The 21,486-nt window shown below is 36.2% G+C and overlaps 1 protein-coding gene across 1 annotated transcript in view; it reads left to right on the top strand.

Moving 5' to 3' along the window:
• Positions 1 to 21,486, top strand: part of LOC138743584 (transient receptor potential cation channel subfamily V member 5-like) — a 93,665-nt gene that overhangs the window by 17,187 nt on the left and 54,992 nt on the right. Inside the window, exons 2-5 of the mRNA XM_069899100.1 lie at positions 793 to 887; positions 8,462 to 8,584; positions 12,976 to 13,116; positions 15,693 to 15,791. Of these exons, the coding sequence (XP_069755201.1) occupies positions 793 to 887; positions 8,462 to 8,584; positions 12,976 to 13,116; positions 15,693 to 15,791 (458 nt within the window). The remainder of the gene's footprint in view (positions 1 to 792; positions 888 to 8,461; positions 8,585 to 12,975; positions 13,117 to 15,692; positions 15,792 to 21,486) is intronic.

Below are 21,486 nucleotides of genomic sequence, written 5' to 3'. Positions count from 1 at the left end.
ATTTGAACTTTGACACTATTGAGAGTTGGAGAGTGGCAGTAATAATGACTAAGGGAATCAAAATTATAATATGTGAAGTGTTACATTTTAAAAATTTTTCGAGGGAAAGTAGGGTTTGGAAGCAATAAAGTCCAGATTTTTCAAAAGCTGAAAATCATACAGTTTGTATGGAGATTTGCATGTTATTTGATTATGGTTTGCAAATATAAAATCAGGCGTCATGAATTAACGTGACCTTGGGCATCACATAATTCAAAGAAAATCTTCCTTCAGTCTATTTCCTATTAATATAGTTCAAATCAATTGAGATAATGTTGATATAATAGAAAGCATGGAGAGAAAAGGCTGTATTGTATGAATTTGAGACATTGAGTTTGTAGAATCAGAAATGTCAGATTAAAAATAATGATAGATCATGTTGGGTTAGAAAGGATATGTTTAGAGATTACTTTTATTTAACTGATTCTTGTGATGCAAATGGAAAAGTTGATTGAATTTTTCTTCAGGAGAAAAGAAGAATGCAAATCAATAAAATATTTGCCAGAATGAAGTTTTTTTCAAGTCTGTAGAAGGAAAAGGCTGATGGGCCAGAGAATCTTTCACTCATTTTATATTTTCTTAGGTTCTTTGCATTGGTGGAACTAGTTTCACCTCTTTATCCATAATTAATTATGTTATTGATCTATTGATGGCAACCATGCTATGATATTGTATTTGTATTTTAAATTGATGTTAAAATTCAATTTAATCTTTTATCTGATGGATTACAAAAGAAATGATTTCACTTTGCAGAATAGAAAGTCCTTTATTCAAAGCGGCGAGACAAAATGATGTTGAAACCTTGAAGAATTTAATAGAGGAAAAACATATAGACCCTTATGAAAGAGGTGAGTAAATTGTAGCTGCAGGTAGCAATATATTGCACAAAATATGCATGCCTCAAGATTGGCAAACAAATTGTACTGTGGCAAGAGATTTAAATTACACAACTATTAAATAAAATTGTGGCTCATTTAGTGATTTTGCCTAGGGTAAAAGTTGTGATAAAGCCAAATTTCTATCATTCATTCAATTTCTCTTGCTCAAGATCTGTGTAGACACTAATTTGTCTCAAAACTCCTTTGAAGATAGAATGATGAAGTCAATGTAAAATTATAGATAATAAAATATTTATGCCATGATTATAGTATATTACCTGTAAAGGCACAATAGAACATTAGACCTTTGTATCATGTGTGCTTAAATTGAATTTTAATATTCTTCACAATTTACTCATAGAAATGTTCCCATAGTTTTTTTGACCATTTTCTGGTGGTGGTTGGGGTTGGGGGGGGGGGGGGTGGTGGGTGACGGTTGTGTGTGTAAATAGTAGTATTTGCAATTATATTAATAGCCTACTCCAAGATTTTGTAATCTTAAAACTGATAGCTTGACAGTAGTTCTGTTTCTTTAGAGTGACAATTCAGTGCCATAAAATTTCCTTCATAGAAGTTGGTACATTGACTTCATTCATAATATTCTTCACAATTTATTCGTCGAAATATTCCCTTAGTTTCTTTCTGCATTTTGTAGTTTTGTCAGGAGAGCAGCAAGAAAAATTATGTAACAAATGTTTAGTTATGTTTTGGGGATTCACAAACTAGTAGTCTCTGAGTGCAACATTTTTTTCATCTAGCAACATTTTCAGCCTTTTGTTTAGGATCTTGGGAAAACCTGTTGATATCAAATCCCTTTTTGTTGACTTTTGTTCTTTAGGATCATTGGGGAAATAAACGCAGACATCTGCTCAAATTGACCAATGGAAGTGGAGCTGGCCAAAGACATGACAGCAGATCGCATAATTAACTGATGCCTAAAGAAACTCACTTGATACATAGAATTGGGCAGTGACTGATAGCTGTCGTTAAGTTCACCAACACTGCCAAATAGTCCTTAATTATAATAATTGTTAAAAGGCAAAATATTGGCTGTGAAATTAATAATTTAGAAAACCAAATGGCTCTTCAGACTAGTATCCTTGCCTCAACAGATTGCTTTGCTACATATGTCGTGGCCACCTTGATCAATTTATTGTGATTTAGTGTAGCTTATTTCATTTTTATACAATCAGCAATGAATGGCATTATTTGAAGTTGTTTGCAATGACTTGGAAAAGGGAATAGATACATTAGAGTCGTTTAACTCTAGATACTTCACAAAAATAACTTCCATTTGAAAGTAAGGCTCAATTGTAGAAATTGAATTTATTATTGGAACAATGATGAAAATTGCCCTCCACCCCCCAAGCAATTTGCAATTTAGTCATGTCAATAGAGATTCAAGCATTTTTCAGTCAAGATTGTATCTAGATACTGATTGCAAATGAGAAGTAATGGCATTTGAATCGAGTCTTCCAGGGAACCTTGAACATGCTTCAGCTCTTAGGAAGTTTCAAAACTTAGCTTTATTTTCAGATATAATTCACAAAGGTTGAGGAGATTTAAATTTGTTTCCTTTTGTTTCCAATCTGGAAATAAAAGATAAAGCATTCTTTTCATATTTTACATTGGTAAACTGAGACTGCTAAACTCTAAGACAATTTTGAATAAAGGTGAAAAGCATGTTGTGCTGTATGAATATGTAGTCTTTCAAAGACTGCTTTTAACTGAGATGCTAAAACTATGAATCCCATTGAAAATTTGATCATATCACTGTGCAGGTTGTTGTGAATGTACTGTGCATTATGAAATGATGTAATTTATGACTATTATAAATGGTCTGCAACATGGAAGTTTGGTGAAAGGCTAAACTCAACCTTGACTTCACACATGCAACAAACAAGGCAATAATAAACTGTTGAAAAGCAATGGAGTATCCTGGCTGAAATATCCCCTTGAAGCAAGACCATCAACGGAAAGTGAAATTTATTAAACTTAGTCTTCGATGGATGAATTTTCTGCATACCCCTGAATTCCACCGGTTTGATAAACTCTAATGCCTTTTGAAGTTATGCCAAGTCCACTAGTAATAAAATGTCATTTGTTAAAAAGAAATTGCATCTTGTATCATACATTAAAATACATTTATATATTTAAAAAAAAAAGACTAAGTTTGGTCTGAAATAACCTTTGAATCGATTTCTGAATGAGTGGTGAAGATGTCCACACAGTCAATCCACACAAAAGCCAATAGTTGGTTGAAGAAATTGCCATGACAGCAATTGTATGTGAGACTTCATTCCCTGAATCTATATAACAAATGTGTCGGAAAAGAAACTGTGCAAAGAAAACAAATTTTAGCTCAAGAAATTTTGGATTTTCTATTCACTTGCATTACAAATAAAGGCAGATTAATTAGCAAAAAATAATAACTTTTAGGCACATGTTCAAACCATAGAAATGCCATAAAAGGGATGTTTTGCCTGAACCTGGTTTCAATATCTGCCTCCTGTACTGAATGTAATTACATCTACTTGAAAACAAAATCGGAGAAAAGAGACTCCAGATATTGGAATCTGGAACAACAAAGAGATTTCTGGAAGAACTTGACAAGTCGAGGAACATCTATGAAGTGCAGGTGTAAACCAGCATTTCAGATCAAGACCATGCATCAGGACTTGATAAGAGACTTAAAATGGAAGAATAAGATGCAGTATCTCAGGTGGGATTATCTGTTCATCAATTTTCCTTTTTTTTAAAACCTGAAATCGAGCAATAAACAACGCTTGCAGATTAATTCTTTATGCCAAATGCAATGGAAAGCAAATTTTGTCTCCAAATGCAATACAAATTCACAAGTTTGATAAATACCAGTTTTGATGCATCAATTCTACTTGTACTGTAGTACTTTCTGCATTTATTGTTCAACTTCAAGACACAACAATTCAAAGTTTCCTCCACACCATTTTGTTCTTTGATGGAACTGCTTAAACGAGTGGCAAGTCTTCTATACTAAATGGAGTCCTGTTCATGTTATGTTAAGTCTCCAATAGATTGAATGACCAATCTGGGTTCTGAAGGACAAGGATAAATTCTTAAAAAAAAAAAGCAATTTATCAAAGATTCATAAAGATTTTGGAAATAGATACTAATGATTATTTCAGAACATCCAATAATTTATTGTCCTGACAGGTAAATTGGTATGGTTCCCTCCCTTTCCAGCTAGCAAAATGATCAGTGTCTTTGAAAGTCAAACTAAAACATCCACACAGAAAATATTCATGATGTTTCTGGTTTTATTTCTAGATGGTTCATCATACAGCCTAATGTATATCAGAAAGATTTTGCAAATATCAAATTTGATTTTACTCAAGCTTTGTACAGCATAGCCAACTCACATCATTCGCAAAATATTGCAGAACATTCCAAATCCATACCTGCCAATGGATGAATAACTCACTTTAGTTTCAGACAACGGCCTTTCCTTTTGGGATCTGGACTTCGACCCATATAAAAGAGTACAATTGTTTTCAAATTAAATCAGCATCAACTGTATTAAAAGCAAATGAAATCAAGAGTGCAGAACAGAACTATGGCCACATCTCACTGGGAAATTGAACTCTGTAGAATTGCAAAGGAACATCAAGTTAAGAATTCCTCATCCAGGAAACACCAACCTGCAATGATTATCTCTGCTAGTTCCTGAAAGACCAAGGATAAACAAAAATCAAGATATAATCAAGTTGATTATTGTTGAGAAAAAAAGTAATTATTTGAAACATTCAAGATTTGATCATCATGGATTGAAGACTCAGTTTGGTCAAATCTGTGGGCCAAATCCATCAGAAACTAATGTGGCCACAGGGATTTATGCAGCCATTGCAGGATCTAAAACTTTTTTTTGTAAATGGGCATGGGCTTCTTGGACACATAATTTATGATGATAAACTCTTATAAATAACCATACATATTCTAAGAAATCATGTTTCAAAAGGACTGGGGTTTCAGGACATGGTAATTATAGATTGTTTGGACTAGGGCAATTTGAATTATGAAGAGAGGCTGGAGGCTAGGACTTTTCTCCCGGGTGTGTAGGAGACTCAAATATAGCAGCATAGATATAATAAATGGTCATAGCCTTTTCTTCAGAGTAGGTAAATCTAAAACTAGACAATATAAATATAAGGTTAGAGGGGAGGGGGGGGGAAATTTAAAAGGGACCTTGGCGGTGCCTTTTTTTTGCAAAGAAGATGGTGGGTGTATGAAATGAGCTGGTATAGGAAGTGATTGAAGTGGAGACAGTACATGGATAGGAAAGATTGAGGGTTATGGGCCAAACAAAGGCAAATAGGACTAACTTAATTGGCATGGACATGATGGGCTAAGGGGTTAGGGTGTTTTATTCTCTAAAACTCTGACCTTATGAATTTCTATCAATGATAGTTTTAGAAATGTGGGTGAATATTTACTATCTTTGATATATTGGAGTTAAGGTTGTATATCTCTTCAGAACTTGGAGAAAAGGAGGATTTAAAGTCTTTGCTACACCAAGATTATGGTAGTACATTATGCTAGTGCAGGATAGACATAATAAATCAACTGACATGTCCACATGGATCGCAGAAGAATATGTTTAAGGGCTTTGTAATTATCCTAGACTTTGAGTTATAAACCCAAATTCTTGGCCGTCCTTGTACAAGAAATTTCTTTCACATGAATGATTGTGCGAATAAAATTGTATCCGTAGCTTGAGGAAATCATTCTCTTTACTTTTTAAGGTTCTAAAGAGGGCAGTGATGGTATTAAATGATATCATCAAGTCATTCTAATTCAGTGGTTCCTTACCTATACGAATATGGTGGGGGAAAAAAAATCACAGCTAACTAGATCTGGGTGTACCATGGGTCTATACATTAATATCACCACAATACCTTTTTTAATTTCACTTCCATAAAACAGAAATGCGGTCCAAGCCCGTGAACAATATGGACCACTCACGCTGAAGTAGGCTTTATCTGGAGGGTTGAGGCATGTTCTGTAAATAATCAAAGAATACCAGCCTTACCCTGTCCATGGTTTGGCAGTTAACTGAATCTATTAACATACAAGATGGCATTCCTCCAAGTACCATATTTTAATGCTTGCTTCCACTTCCCTCATCCTTCTAATACCCCTGGGCCCTGCATGCATGTCTGACATCCATGATTATTGATACCTCATCTCCCAATGCTCCTTTCCTCTCTTCACCCACTAACTGCAAGCCTAATTCTTCTTGCCACTCCCCCCCCCCCCCCCCCCCCCATTATAGCAATGTTGGCATGATGCAAGGTTACTAGTATATAATTGATTACATGATGTATGATGCCTTGACATTGAGAATTTTCCTGCCTCACAATGGGCATGGAACATAGGGCAGCCTACTTTAATGTGCCTTTGCTGTCGTGGAAATATGTTTAGCCCATTCTATTTATTTGATATTATCGATAAGAGGAACAATGAAATCCCAGCAGAAGGAAAGGTCAGAGTAAAGAATATAAATAGAAGTGCATTTTCTGCTTGGTCAAGGTTATTGTTTTTTGTGTGATGGAAAATGAGTGTAAACTGGAAAATGCAGTATTTATAATTAGATTTTCAAACAATGATGGTTTAGGAGACTGATTATATTAAGAGTGAGATGAGTGTGGAAACTCTCTTGGGACAAAAGCAGAGTGGATAATTGGCTTGCTTTAGGATGTAGCCATTTACAATTGCAGCAAGTGAAAAATTAGATCCCACACAGATAAATGCCATAACCACTTTTGACCATGATTCATGTTAACAATGCATAATTTGATATTAAAAAGTCAATTTGTATTGCAATTGGTACTAAATTAAGTGTGATGCTGAAGTTATCGAAAGATGTTAAATGTAGAAAGGTCATGTAATCAGCAAATTAATTTCATTTAGTTATTTTTCAAGAAAAGTAGAGGTCATATATTGGAAAATAACAATCTCGGTGGATAAAACAATTACCATGATCACTAAATGTAAAAGTAGAAGCATCAGCTAATAAAGCAATGTAAAAAGAATAAAACTTTACAATTTATTTCCGTCAGAAATTGGAGAGAAGATTGTTTAATGCTACAGTATATGGTGGGAGGGATATAGGAAATTAGAGACCGATAAAATTGTGAAAATCGAAGAAGAAAGCTGCATATGGATTCAGAAGTTTGTATTGTTTTTAAACTGCCCCACAGTACAGAAATCAAGATGATGAAAATGTAATCTATCTTTCAAAAATATTGCTCAATCAATATTTAAACCCCACTGAGAAAATACTACTCTCAGTTTTAGGGAATAAAGGGTTCAAAAATAAAAACCGATGATAGAAGAGCTATTGGAAAATTTTGACTGCAGCACAAGATTAATGAATAATAGAAAAGAAATAATGAAGGAAAAATAATGTAATTCAATGAAGAGCATATGTTGTATTCATTCTTGCATATGCTGTTGAACAACCAGAACTTTTTGAACAATTTGCAGAAATACTTGAACAAGGAAACATTCGCTTCAGTGAGATAAGGAAAATGTAGAAAAGGTGTAAATATATTTTCAGACAACAATTGACTAGGTCAATTAATAGCCGCCTTGGAAATCTATAGATGTAAAAAAATATATATATTTTTTGTTTGGGATATGAGAAGCAGGTGAATTTTGGAAAGATCATAGATCAGCCATAATTTCATTGAATGCCAAAAAGGCTTAGGATGAGATTGGTTAGGGAGTGCAGATGGCAACTTTGGTCCAAGTGTTCCTATCTTCCTATATATTGGAAAAATATAATGGAATGTATAATGAGGAACAGGATAAAAGAGAATTGAGATAAGTAAATGTGGCTCAAAATTTAAGAAATTTGAAAATCATACAAACCGTTTCTTTTTATACTCTGTGTACTAATTGAACTTGATGTAAGAAAAGCATGTTAGAATTTGTTGACAAGACAAAGATAAGCATTTATCTAATCACGAAGCCTGTTAGTGCAATATGTGTCCTGGATTTAAAAAAAACACACAAGAACATTAATTAAATTGGAGGTCTCAAGAATGTGGATAGCCAGAATGACTTTGGGATTCAGATGCATTAATCCTGAAGATGTGAATACAGGATAGACCAATGCCAATTAAATTGCAGGAGTCAGTGGAATTAGTTTTGGATTAATGTATCAACAAACAGCTTCCATCTGTGCTGCAACACTTTTTGAAAGATCAAGTTGTCCACGTTAGACCTGATACTACAGAACTGTAAACTATAAAACAAACAGACCTGAAGTCAAAATTACCTTTTTTTTCGATGTGTTCCCGTCTTTATAAGATTGAAGACACTTGCACGTATGTAAATATTTACAATATAAACTAAAAAAAAATAAACCAAATGGTTATGGAGTGATTAATGTTCATCTAAAAGGAGACTGCACTTCTGATTTTCTAAGATTGTACATATTTTCTGTTGTATACCAGGCTCAATGTATGCCTACATTTTAAAAATATTGCTTTGTTATATTATAGGTACTGTTGGAGAAACTGTGTTGCATGTTGCAGCATTATACAACAGTAAGGAAGCTGCAATTATATTGCTCAATGCCTTCCCATTCTTAATCGATGAGCCAATTGACTGTGAGATGTACAAGGGTAAGTTACTGTAATCTTTAATTAAAATAGTAAAAGATAAGGCTCATCCTTCAATAAACCAATTTAAAAAAAAATTAGTTTTAATTCATTTCAAATATGCTTTAATATAAGCTTGACTTTGTCCCTGTATTCTTGTGTAGTATATAGTACAATTAATGAAATAGCATAAGCATATGCTGTTAAAAAGTAAATAAAAAAACTTCTCTAAAAGGAAATGGGAAGATTATTCACAATATCAAATCCTGGATGAAACTCAAATCAACATGCCTGCCTTTGCTACTATGCCATACCCCCCCACCCCCAACTCTTCCCTTGCCTTTTTATTCTGTCACTTGCTGGCATTTTTACATATCTTGATAAAGGGCTCGAGTCCGAAACATCGGTTATGTATTTTTGTCTTTGCTATATAAAGGACATTTTTGATGAGCTGAGTTTCTCCAGCTTTGTAGTTTTTACTCTTTTTATTTTAATTCTTTGGGACAACGGTCTATCTATTTGTCAGTCTTATAAGGGAAGGTCACTTTTTATCTTTATCCCCTTGCCCCTTTCTCCTTTCAATATTTTGACATTTTTATACAAATACTGAACTTTGCCGCCTTATAAATTGAATTCCTTCAGACTGATGTTTATTTGGAGAGAGAATAATCTCAATCTCTTGAAGATTGCCAATTTTTTTTGTGGACATTTTGTGTCATTTCTTTCTTCTATATGATATTAGGCATTGTTGTCCATCATTTTGTTTCATTTCTAGTTTTCATTCCTCCCCCTTCCTTAAGTGCAGCTCATTTTCTAAAGGTGAAAAGTTTTGGCATTCCATTTCACCCTCAGTTTAACTTCAAGTTCATGTTCGTCGGTTCAGCAGTACATTTATGCCATTGAAAGGACAGAGTGGATGTTTTTTTTTTAACCTTTGAGCTCTTAAACTTGATGTGGCACTGATTTCAACTTGAATCAAATGCTACTGCATAGTGAAATGTGTCAATATAATTTTTACACATTGTAATTGTCAAATTATCTTTGGTTTCCCATCTCTTCTTTAATCTAAGCCCATCCCACCAGATACCCAATGAGATTTGGTCTTGATTTTTGATCATCTCGGTGCTTGATAGGGACTTCATTGCATACTTTTCACTTTCTCAGAAATCTCTCTGCCAGATTATTTCCATCTCAGATTTTTAAAAATTAGAGCATGTGTCCTGCATTTTCCTCCTTAACATAATCTATTTTTAATGAACCTTGACACCACATTATTTGATCCAACAAGTTTAACCAAATCTTTGTGATTTTTAAACACTCTTCGCAGATGGAGAAGAATGCTTGTAAATTTCTCATCTGATGGTGATGAGAAAGTTCATTATTGATCCCTGTGATTGTTGAAAAGTGGTTCCTGAGATATCAGAAGTGGGCCACATTTTTTTGGGGGGGGGTATCATCATGACTTGTATCATTAGAGTGCATTGGGGGGGGGGGGACGACAGGTAGATTGAAGAGCTTTGTTTTTAAGATGTTAAATACAAGACGTCTTGTATATATTAGTGAATGAGTAAATAATGCAGCTCAAAAAATAGAGTTCCAGGATGAAGTTTCCCACAAGAAATATAGAGTAGTTTATATACAAACAAAATATAGTTTATATTTAATAAAATATAGAGTTTAAATATAGTGTAGTTTCTACTGTAGTCAAGTAGTATCTCACTGGAAGAATGTAGCAAGAAAAATTGAGGGATGTGTTGAGGGAATGGCACAATCTTGTTTGACATCTATCTGCACAAAGTTTGAATCTGTGGGGTAGCCATTGGTTCCAATCATAGCTATCATAAAATAATTATAAGATGGTGATCATTTTTTTAAGTAGTCACATTTGACTCTGACGTTTCAGTCATCCTTGGCAGGTGGATTCAAAGACTTTTGAGAAAGGCCATGTATATTGGTTGATGTACAAAGCTGCAGTTCTCTTGTTTTTATGGTGAATGTCATGTCCATTGTGTTCAAATGATTGAGTGAGCAGATCTTTGACCACTGAAAGAAGGCCTTGAGAAGGTGACAAAGATAAATAATGAGGGCATGTTGATAGACGTTGTATATATGAACTTCAGTAAGGCCTTTGGCAACATCTCACTTGGCAGGTTAGTCTGAAAAGTTGCATCAAATAGGATACAAGGGGAGCTGGCCAGTGGATTCAAAATGGAATTCATGGAAGGAGACAAAGTGTAGTAGTGGAAGGATGTTTTTTTTGTTTGGAGGCATTTGTCCAGTGGTGTGTGCAGGGGTCATTACTGCGTTCACTGCCATTTGCCATCCAAATTGATAATATGGATGACAATTGGTAAATTTCCAGATGATGCCAAAGTTGATAGTTTAGTGGACTTCGAGGAAGGATACCTAAGTTTGCAAAAGGATCAAGATGATTTGGGGAGATGGGCCAATGAATGATAAATGGAATTTAACTCTGAAACATGTGAGGTGTTCCATTTTGTAAAGTCAAACCAGGACAGAACTTGCATGTCGAATGGCGGAACCCTGGAGATTGTTGTAGAGGTGAGGGACCTAGAGGGACAGGTGTATGGTTTCTTAAAAATGGCGACTCGGGTGGATAAAGTGGTGAAAAAGGCATTTGCTTTGATTAGATGGGATAGTCGGGAAATAATGATTCAGTTGTACAAAGCATTGGTGAGACCACAATATCAATATGTGTAATTCCGGATGTCGAGCTATAGGAAGGAATGCAGAAGAGATTCACGAGAATGTTGTAAGGACTGGAAGGGTTGAATTTTAGGCAGAGGTTTGATAGACTGGGTCTTTATTCCTTGGAGTGAAGGGAGTTGTTATCTTTTTAGAGGTTTACAAATCATAAAGGACATGGATAAGGTGAATGCTCAGTCTATTTCCTGGGGCAAATGATTCCATACTTATAGGCCATAGGTTTAAGGTGAAAGTGGAAAGATTTAGGAAGGACCTGAAAGGCAATTTTTTTCACTTCGTAGATAGTCTGTATCTGAAATGAGCTTCCAGAGGAAACTGGAAGAAGGCACAAGAACAAGTTTCAAAAGAACTTTGGTCAGATAGGAGGGGCTTGCAGGAATATGGACCAAATGCATGTAAATAGAATTGGCATAATGCCAACTTGGTCAGCATGGACAAGTTGGGTTGAAGGGCATTTTGTGGACTCTCTGACTTTTATGCCTGATTGGAGAGGTGCGTTTCCCTTCAGCAGACAGCAGGGAACCCCTTTAAAGCTAATACAATGAGACGTCTTCTTTCCTGAAGGCTCTTGTGATTATGCAACTCATGAAGTCCTTTGGGTTGTCTGGAAAATACAGTTAATGAATTGCAACTTTAATTTTTCTCCTCCAAATTTTAGAAATGCATTAATGATAGTATCTATTTTCAAGATCTTGTTTTATGTTGGGATATGACCCTTCTGACTTTTGTGCAGGAGTAGATAACTTATTGGTGGTATGGCATCAAGAACAATGTGATAGAAGATGATGCTCCTGTTGAGCTCTTTGAAGTGTTCCTTCCAGTGGGTACTGACTACCACTCATCAAATTCAGCTTTGTTCTTAACTCTAAGTGGGGTAGATACTTGGAGATTTAGACACTGGTGGCTTTGGCAGTACTGAATTGTCATTGACTCTCAGCAAATAGCTGGACATCCTGAGCAAATAGCTGGGCATCATGAGCTCTTTCTGCTTGTAATTTATCCTTTGGGTAAAGGTTTTTCTGTTGGGCATCAAGAGCCATGCAAGCTGCCTACTCCCTGGAGACATTGTCATTCCATTTGCACTAATTATCTCCCGAATGGAAACAGTGCTGGAGTTTTCTGGAAAAGAAGCCAAGAATCTCTTCACAGATTAGTGCTACCTATTGTAGACTGCAGAGCAATCCAGATGCTGTGAACACTTTGCAGCTCATTTTGTTGGAGTTAACAGGTTGTGAGCTGATTCTGAGAAGAGCTATCTTTGTGGAACCCCCTTGAGATGGCTGGCATTGATTTATTTGTGGGACAGTTGATTTAATCAAAAGCTTTGTTTTTTTTCTTGATATCTGGATTGAATAATGAAATTCACTTTGAAATTTTAAAGTAAACAATTGCTTCCCTTTCCCTTCTTTGGTCCCCGCTTTTGGCAAATACACCCTGTATCTTAAGAGTTTATAAAACTTAGAGCATCTTGTAATTATTTCAAAGTTTTTGTGATACTGAACTGTTGGTCCTACTCAGTATTGGCATATCTGAATATAATGGCTTTCTGCAGAAAACTATTTGCATTACTTTTGTTTATGTTTCTATCATTAATTCAGCCAGTGAAAATCACATAACATGAAGAATATGCTCTGCTTATTATGTGCAGATGTTAATTTGCTGTAATTGAATAGCTAATATGTCTTCAGGTGAAACTGCATTGCACATTGCAGTGGTGAACCAAAATGTGGATCTCATTAAGGAGCTGCTGGCACTAAATGCAGATATAAAACATTCTCGTGCTGTGGGGACATTTTTCACACCTGGAAAAGACTGTCGATGTTATTATGGTATGGTAAGATTTTTAATTTTGTATCTAAAATAAAAGTGTTTCAGATGGTTTTGGTGTTTTCATATTTTATTGTGATTCTTACTTGTAACTGCAGTGCATTAGAAAGATTATGATGAAAATTGACATTGGGTTACATTTGTGAGAGTAACCCCTCCCTTTCACATCTTTTACAGTATTCCACATTCCGATGTTTTGAATCCTGAAATCTTCTTATTAATTTCTCTCTTTATTATCAGAGCAGATTTGAATGGCCTATTTTTTTATTTCAACTGATTCTAATTCGACTATTGTTTTAAACTTCCATTTCGGGAATCAATTATCATTCTCAATATTTGTATTCTTTATTATATTGACAATTGTAGCTGGTAATGTATGATTTTTTTAGTCCAAGGTGGATCAGCCGTAACAATCTCCTCTTTTAATCTCTAGTTTTATTATAGATTTGTATTGGATCTTTTTTGGTCATCTGCTCATCTCTGTAACCGGTTATGTTTTCTTATTCCCAACTGACTTCTCAACTTGAGTTGATCAGAGAGTTAACTGTATTTTTATGCAAACAAATGCAGTTTATTTAAACACAATAACACGTGTTATTCATTTGGTCTACAGAATAATCATACAGTGCAGTACTGCCAACAAATCACCCGTTTACAATGCAACCCATGACCTAAAGGAGCAGTAGACTTTAATCTGATATCTGAAGAACCATTGAATTGTATTGTAAATGTGAGAAACTAATTGCAATGCTACATTTTTGCAGAGCTTTCCAATTAATTGATGTATTTTAAGATTTTCTCTCCAGTGTTTATCCAGTTTCCATTTGAATGTTAAAGGAACAAGTCGTGTAAACTTGTGGCGAAATGACTTCTGTATTAACAAAGTTAAATGTGGAAGCCTGAGACTCGTACTGTTAATGCAACAAAAATGCAGAATGTTATCTAATGTGCATCTCCATGTATTTCATTGCATGTATAGTCAACGACATTTTCAGGAGTCCACATTAGAGTCAGGAGCTACAAATCCAGAATTCACAAATGCCAACTTTCATCCTTGCGTGCACTCTAAAGTATCTCACTCGTTACAAGCTGTCTTTTTACAAAGGGAAAATGTAAGATTTCCAGCTGCTTGCCAATGGCCATTTAAAATCATCTGGCTGAATGCATGCAAGTCACATGGTCAGGAGAAATGGACTTTTTTGGTCACGAATGGACAGAGCTTACTTAATACCATGGGAACCAGTTTATGACTGAAATTGTGTGTTAGCCTGTCTTATTTTGCTGAGCATTGGGAATAATTAGGAGTTCCTGACCTTAGAGAACCTGCCCTTTTCTACCCACATTGTTGTTTCTAATATGGACCAGGGCTTCTGACTGGAGAGAAGGAAGGTGGGATTAGCTCTGCAGTGACTGATACTGTTATTGCTAGAGTGTGTTTCCTCCTCTTTTGTGAATTTCTGACATGAAATGCTCGTGAATTATTATCAAAATCGAGCTGGAGCAAATACAAAACACAAGCTTCTAAATGACTATCACCTTAGAAGTCAGATGTCAGGTTAAAAGTAGTGGCAATAATAATTCTTGCTTTTGAGATATAAAAGAACATTTATTGTAGTGATGTATTTTTTTTCTAACTGCAGAAATTGCAAAATAATATTCCTCTCCATCTGCAAAGAATTCCTTTAATGTCAAGCACCATTTTACTAGTTCAATCTATGTTCTCACAGTTGAAGGAGCACAAATCTTAAGCAGGTACAGCAGGCTTTCATTCCATACTGTTTTTGCTCATCAAAATCATTTCCTTCCACCAATCCTTCCAAGCTTGCATGAAGTACAGACCACATTTGTGGTGCAAACAAAATCAGTTTATTTGAACACACAGCGAATATGCCTGGTTTCAGAACTGATCATACCACACTCTGTGTACGCTGCAGAATAAGACAGGGTGGGTTCCACAACACTGGTTTTTTAATTTTTATTTTTTATTTTTCACACTATGAACCATACTGACCAAAATGCACACAAACATTTCCCTCTTGAATATACACAGTGTCATTTTCTCCCCTTTTCCCCCCTCCTTTCCCTCCCTCACCCTCCCTTCCCCACCCACCCAACCCCCAACACGCATGATACATTGAACCCATTAAACAATGTCGTCACACAATGAAAATAAACTAGAAATTTGTGTCATCTACTTTTACATACTGGGTCAGTTCATTTCGTCTTCTTCTCCTTCTGTTATTTCAGGCGGTGGAGGTCTGCGGTAGGACTTCTCTATTGTGTTCCATGTACGGTTCCCAAACAGACTACCAACTGGAGTATATCCATAACTCTTTTTGGATTAATTTTTCCATTGTTATAACTCCATTTTGTTCCAGATTAGCAGATTGCTGTGAAATGCATAAATTTCATGCATAATTACATGTCATTTTTCAGTAGGTGTTGTGAAGAAAAAGTGACTCTGAAGAATATGTGTGCTGCTTTACCTGGAAAACAAAGGGACATTTAAAATTACTGTAGATTTTTTTTTAAAGAACAGAAGCAACTAATTTTTTCTTTTTTTTCTTTTGTATGTTAGGAGAATATGTTTTATCATTTGCAGCCTGCATAGGAAATGAACAGATAGTTAAAATGATTGTGGCACATGGGGCACCTTTAAATGCACAGGACAAACAAGGTAGGATCTATATTACATTTCTTTTAACTTAATTCATGTTTTAATTTGGCTTTGTATCATTTCTGCATACTACAACATCCCTGATGATATAGTTTAGTGGTTAAACACTTACTTAATTGATATAAATATACTTTATGATTTTGAAGTAACAATGAGCCTGTCTTGCTTAAGAATAAATGCTGAAATGTACCTGAAGTCGATGTCTCTGCCAAAACGTCAGATCCACCAGCAGAGATGGTATAGTAGCATATGCGTGAGAGCAAGTAGGTCTGGAACATCGACTCCAAACCTATAAATTCTCATGACACCAGGTCAAACAGAGGGAAGAAAATTGTGACCACTGACCTTCTCCCTGAATTAATGCTCTTTCATATTGAACAACACTTGGACGAAGCACTAAAAGTCATCTGGGTGGGGAATTCAATATCCATCAGCAAATATGTAGCACCACAACCATCTGAGTTGGAAGTTCTGAAGGATGTGATGATAGACTGTGTTTCCATTATTTCTGCTTGAACTCATCCTTGCTAGTCTACTACACAGATGCATTGAGTTATGAGAGCCTTAGTAGGAGTTGTTACTGCACTATCCTTGTGGAAACCAATTTCCTCTTCACACCAAGGACATCCTCAATCATTGTGTAATTCTACAAATGTGTTAAATAGATCAGGTGATTCAAAATTCGATATCCAATTTCTGTCTTGATTTATGAACTCCCTTTTTTAATGGTGCCTGCTTGTAGTAAATGTACATTACAGAAATAAATTTCTTAGTATAACCTATCCGAATAAGAGTCTCCAGTTCACTACAATCAGGTAAAGGTATAGTTGGACCTAACTTTTCCCACAAATATCCTCTTAACTGTAAATAGCAAAAAAAGTGCATTTTGCAAAATTCCATACTGATTTCTTAATTGTTGAAATGACATCAATGGGCCTTGTTCAAAACAATCCTCTACAGTTTTTAATTCCATGATGAAACCACATATTCATAACCTGATTTTTCTTTCCGTAAAAGGTATAAGATTATTTTGAAACATAGGCGTTTCAGGGAAAATTCTACCTTTTGATCCAATTTCATTATTCAACTTATTCCAGATATTTATCAAATGTTTTATCAGATGTCCTTCTGGTTGTAGAGTCCAACTCTCCAGAACTAATTGTGCCAACTAGTTCCAGTTGTATCCCTACCATTCATGTAGCACTTGTGCACCATTGATGTCAAATTTGGGTTTTACCAAGACCACTAGCTCCTGCTGTCTACGACATCTTGTTGTAAAGTTGGTAGTCCCCGTCACCACAGCTCTTCAGTCCGTGAAATGTAAGCATTTGACCAATAATGTCTAAAGGAGCCCTAGTAAAAGTTTAAAGACTCTCATACAAAGTTGTACTTTGCACAACCACAAGTACATAGTAATTGCACAAGTAGTGGGCTGGGCTTCTTAAAAAGTTGGGCATCATCAGCAATGTCAACAATTACTTCCTATTACATAGATTGAAGCTGATTCATTTCAGCTGACAACTCCGTGTGAGGCCTACATGCTCACGCACAGACTGATGAGGGATAAGTAACCTTGGAGCCAAGCCATGACCATCCCCAACAAGAGGAAGTTTGGCCACTTGCACGTGATGCTCACGAGTATTGGCATCACTAGTCCCCTGATCATTAACATCCAGATGGTCACCATGGACCAGGAATTCAATTGAATGAGCTGCATACTTATTGGTCTACAAGTGGAGATTTGAGACTTGTTATTGTGCAGTGAATAGCCCACTTATGACACCCCAAATACTTTCTACTATCGACGTGGTGGATTGGAATTGTTCCCCAACAACATCAAAAAGCTGCATTCTGCTCCAGATACAACCTGCTGGATTGGCACATCATCAATCAGCTAACCTCCCCACTACAAGCACACTTGAATTTCAGTATATGCCATTCAAACGCACAACCTAAGCCATGCTGCAGCATCTCACAAATCTGGATCCTTTACCACTGAGAAGGACAATGGCACCAGGCGGATGGGAACCATCTCTTGAAGCTTCCTTCCAAGTCGTGCATCATCTGGACTTGGAAGTTTATAAATATTCCTTCATTACCTATTGGATTCTTCATCCTGCCACTCCATGTCCATCAGGACCATGGGAGAACCTTCACCAGGTGAATTGCAACATGTATCATTCCACCATCTATTCAGAGGCTGTTGGAAATGGGCAGTAAATGCTGGCTTCGCAGCAGTGCTTATGTCCCGGAAACAAATTCCAAAAAAAAGCCTTGCTTTCTGCCCTACCTTGTGTAGCCACTTCGCAAGTTTTTCATGTCAACGTTCATTGTTTGCGGTTGCAGCACAGCTTTTCAGCTTGGCTTGCCCACGTTCACCATCTTAACATATTTTTTGCACTAAACAAAATAATTGGATTAAGGGAATGCTCAAGAATAGAGGTCAATGGAGTATATTGGGATTTTTAGAATTGGAGGGATTACCTAATGGACAGCTCGTTAAGATGATAATTATTTTGACAACCCCATTCTATTTCAGTTCAACTATTCCTGACGAAAATAAGATGAAAAGAACTGCATGGAAAAAAAAATCAAATGATCCAATAAAGTACAGAACGTAGTTAGAATATGCACAGGATCTCAGGAACATGCTGCATCTCATTAATTTGAGGAAGAAAGACCCTCAAGTGCCCTCTCATTATAACCAATATATTTAAGTTGGAGTGTTGTTTCATACAAAAGCACTTTTTTTTGTCTTTTGCTTGAACTTTAAGGAGGAATGGACAGATAGGTGGAGAAAATGAGAGATGATGATCACTAGGCTCACCATAGAGTCTGATCTCATAAGAAATAGGAGCAGAAGTCGGCCATCCATCCTGTCGAGCCTGCTGTGCCATTCAATGAGATCATGACTGATCTGATGATAGGCTTTTCTCCATTCCCCTTAATTCCCCCACTAGGTAAAAGTCTATCTAACCTTACTTTAAATATATTTGCTGAGGTAGCTTCAGTGGGCAGAAAATCCCACAGATTCACCACCCTTTGGGAAAAGCAGTTCCTCATCATCTCCATCCTAAATCTATGTCCCCTAGTTCTGGTTTGCCCAACTAATGGAAACAACCTGTCAATCTCTATCGTCCATTCCTTTCATAATATTGTATGTTTCTGTAAGATCCCCTCTCATTATTCTTCTAAATTCCAGTGAGTACAGACCAAGACGATTCGATCCTTCCTCATCTCTGGAATCAACCTGGTGAACCTCCTCTGAACTACCTCCCAAGCCTTCTTCAAGTAAAGATACCAAACTGCATGCAGTACACCAGATGTAGCATCTCCAGTACCTTGTACAGTTACAGCATAACCTCCCTGCTCTTAAATTCAATCCCTCTTGCAATGAAGGCCAACATTCCACTTGATAGTGGAATGCTTTCTTGATAGCCCACTGCACCTGCAAACCAACCTTTTGCAATTCATGCACAAGCACTCCCAAGTCCTTCTGAACAGCAGCATGCTGCAATCGCTTACCATTTAAATAATACTCTGATCTTCCAAAATCTATACAGATACTCCTCTACTTACAATGGGGTTGTGTTCCAACAAACCCATTGTAAGTTGAAATATCATAAGTCAATAAAGAATACAGGTACTTTAGGAACTATACAGAAACTGGTTTTTGTGGCGCTGCTATTGATTGACAACAAGTGTTGAGCTGTATGGATACTGGATGGTGAGGATACTAAAGCGACAGGGTCATCAATATTGGATAGCGTTTAGAATGTTAAAGCCTTTCCAAAACTCTCGGAGCGCTCGCCCACATTCAGTCGATTCAATAGCCTGGGCAAACATTTGGTGTAAATAATATCCTTTCAGCACAGCTATTGCACCTTGGTCCATTGGTTGAATGAGTGTGGTTGTGTTCAGTGGTAAAAACATAACCTTGACATCAGGATGCATGTTGCCGATGCGTTGTGGATGCCCTGGAGCAATGTCTAAAATCAGAAGAATCTTGAATGGGATGTTGCCTTAATGACCATATTCTTTTGCCTGGGGAATAAAACTGTCTTCAAATAATGCTAATGTCATCCAGGCTTTCTTGTTACGGTGATAATAAACAGGAAGTGTATGCTTGCTCACATTCTTGAATGCTCTAGGGATCTGAGGGGTAGATTCAGAAAGGCTTCAATTTGAACCCCACAACATTTCCACCCAAAACCAATGTTACACGGTCTTTGAATGTCTTGAATCCTGGCATTGTCTTGACTTTTTTTTAAAAAATTTTTATTTTTCACACCATAAATCACATTAGCCATGATATACACTTTTTCTTTTTCACACATATACAGTGACTTTTTCTCCCCCCGCCCCTCCCTCCTCCCAAGCCACCCCCCACCCCCCCCCCTCTCATCCATTTTAGGTATACAATCTAGGTTGCATTAATTCAGTCAGACAATGTTGTCATTCAACAAAAATACACCAGAAATTCTACTGAGTCCATTCTTTTCTTTCCTTCTCCTTCCATCAACTTAGGTAATGTTTGTCCCCGGTAGGTTTTCGCTATTGTATTTAATGTAAGGCTCCCATACTTGTTCGAATATTTCAATATTATTTCTTAAACTATATGTTATTTTTTCTAATGGAATACATTTATTCATTTCTACATACCATTGTTGTATTTTCAAATTATCTTCCAATTTCCAGGTTGACATAATACATTTTTTTGCTACGGCTAGGGCTATCTTAACAAATCTTTTTTGTGCATCCTCCAAATCAATTCCAAATTCTTTGTTTTTTATGTTACTTAGGAGAAAGATCTCTGGATTCTTTGGTATATTGTTTTCTGTTATTTTATTTAATATCTGATTGAGATCATCCCAAAATTTTTCTATTCTCTCACATGTCCAGATTGCATGAATTGTTGTTCCCATTTCTTTTTTACATCGAAAACATCTATCAGATACTGTTGGGTCCCATTTATTTAACTTTTGCGGTGTAATGTATAGTCTGTGTAACCAATTATATTGTATCATACGTAGCCTCGTATTTATTGTATTTTTCATCGTTCCAGAACATAATTTCTCCCATGTTTCCTTTTTTATCTTTATATTTAAATCTTGTTCCCATTTTTCTTGACTTCTTGATGAATGAAGTACACTCCGGCACATGCTTCCAGAACAAGCTCATTTCATCAACATTAACTATTTGTTCTGGCAAATATTTTTCAGTAACAATTGTCTTATGCAGCTCTTCCTTAAAAGCTTCAGCAGTTTTGATATCAGCACTTGCTGCCTCAACTCTAACCGTGACATTATGTAAATTTTGATGCCTTTCGAAGTGTTGGAACCGCCCATAGGTGGTTCCAAGTGCAAGCTCTTTAAGTGTATCAAAAAGACTTCTTGCTGAGCCTGTATCATCTTTGTATTTGATCTTCCATTCACCTGACAAGTAATCTTTCCATATCATCAATTGGCCCTGCTCTTTCCCTCATGCTGATAATGGAATTCACTGATGTTAATAATTTCACTGCGTCATTGAGTCGATTCTCATCCTTTAAGATGGTCCAGATTGTTGATTGCGAAAATCCTAACTGGTGTTCTAGCCATTACCGGCTTGCTCCCTTCATGCTGAGCACGAATCTTGATTTTGTCTCTGGAGTAATTGCTTTCCTCTTTTTCTCACCAGAAGCAGGAGACACATA

Source organism: Narcine bancroftii, chromosome 9 (genome assembly GCF_036971445.1).
Source record: "Narcine bancroftii isolate sNarBan1 chromosome 9, sNarBan1.hap1, whole genome shotgun sequence".
Lineage (NCBI taxonomy): Eukaryota > Metazoa > Chordata > Chondrichthyes > Torpediniformes > Narcinidae > Narcine > Narcine bancroftii.
The sequence above is the reverse complement of the archived record's forward strand: the minus strand, read 5'-3'. Positions and strand labels throughout refer to the sequence as shown.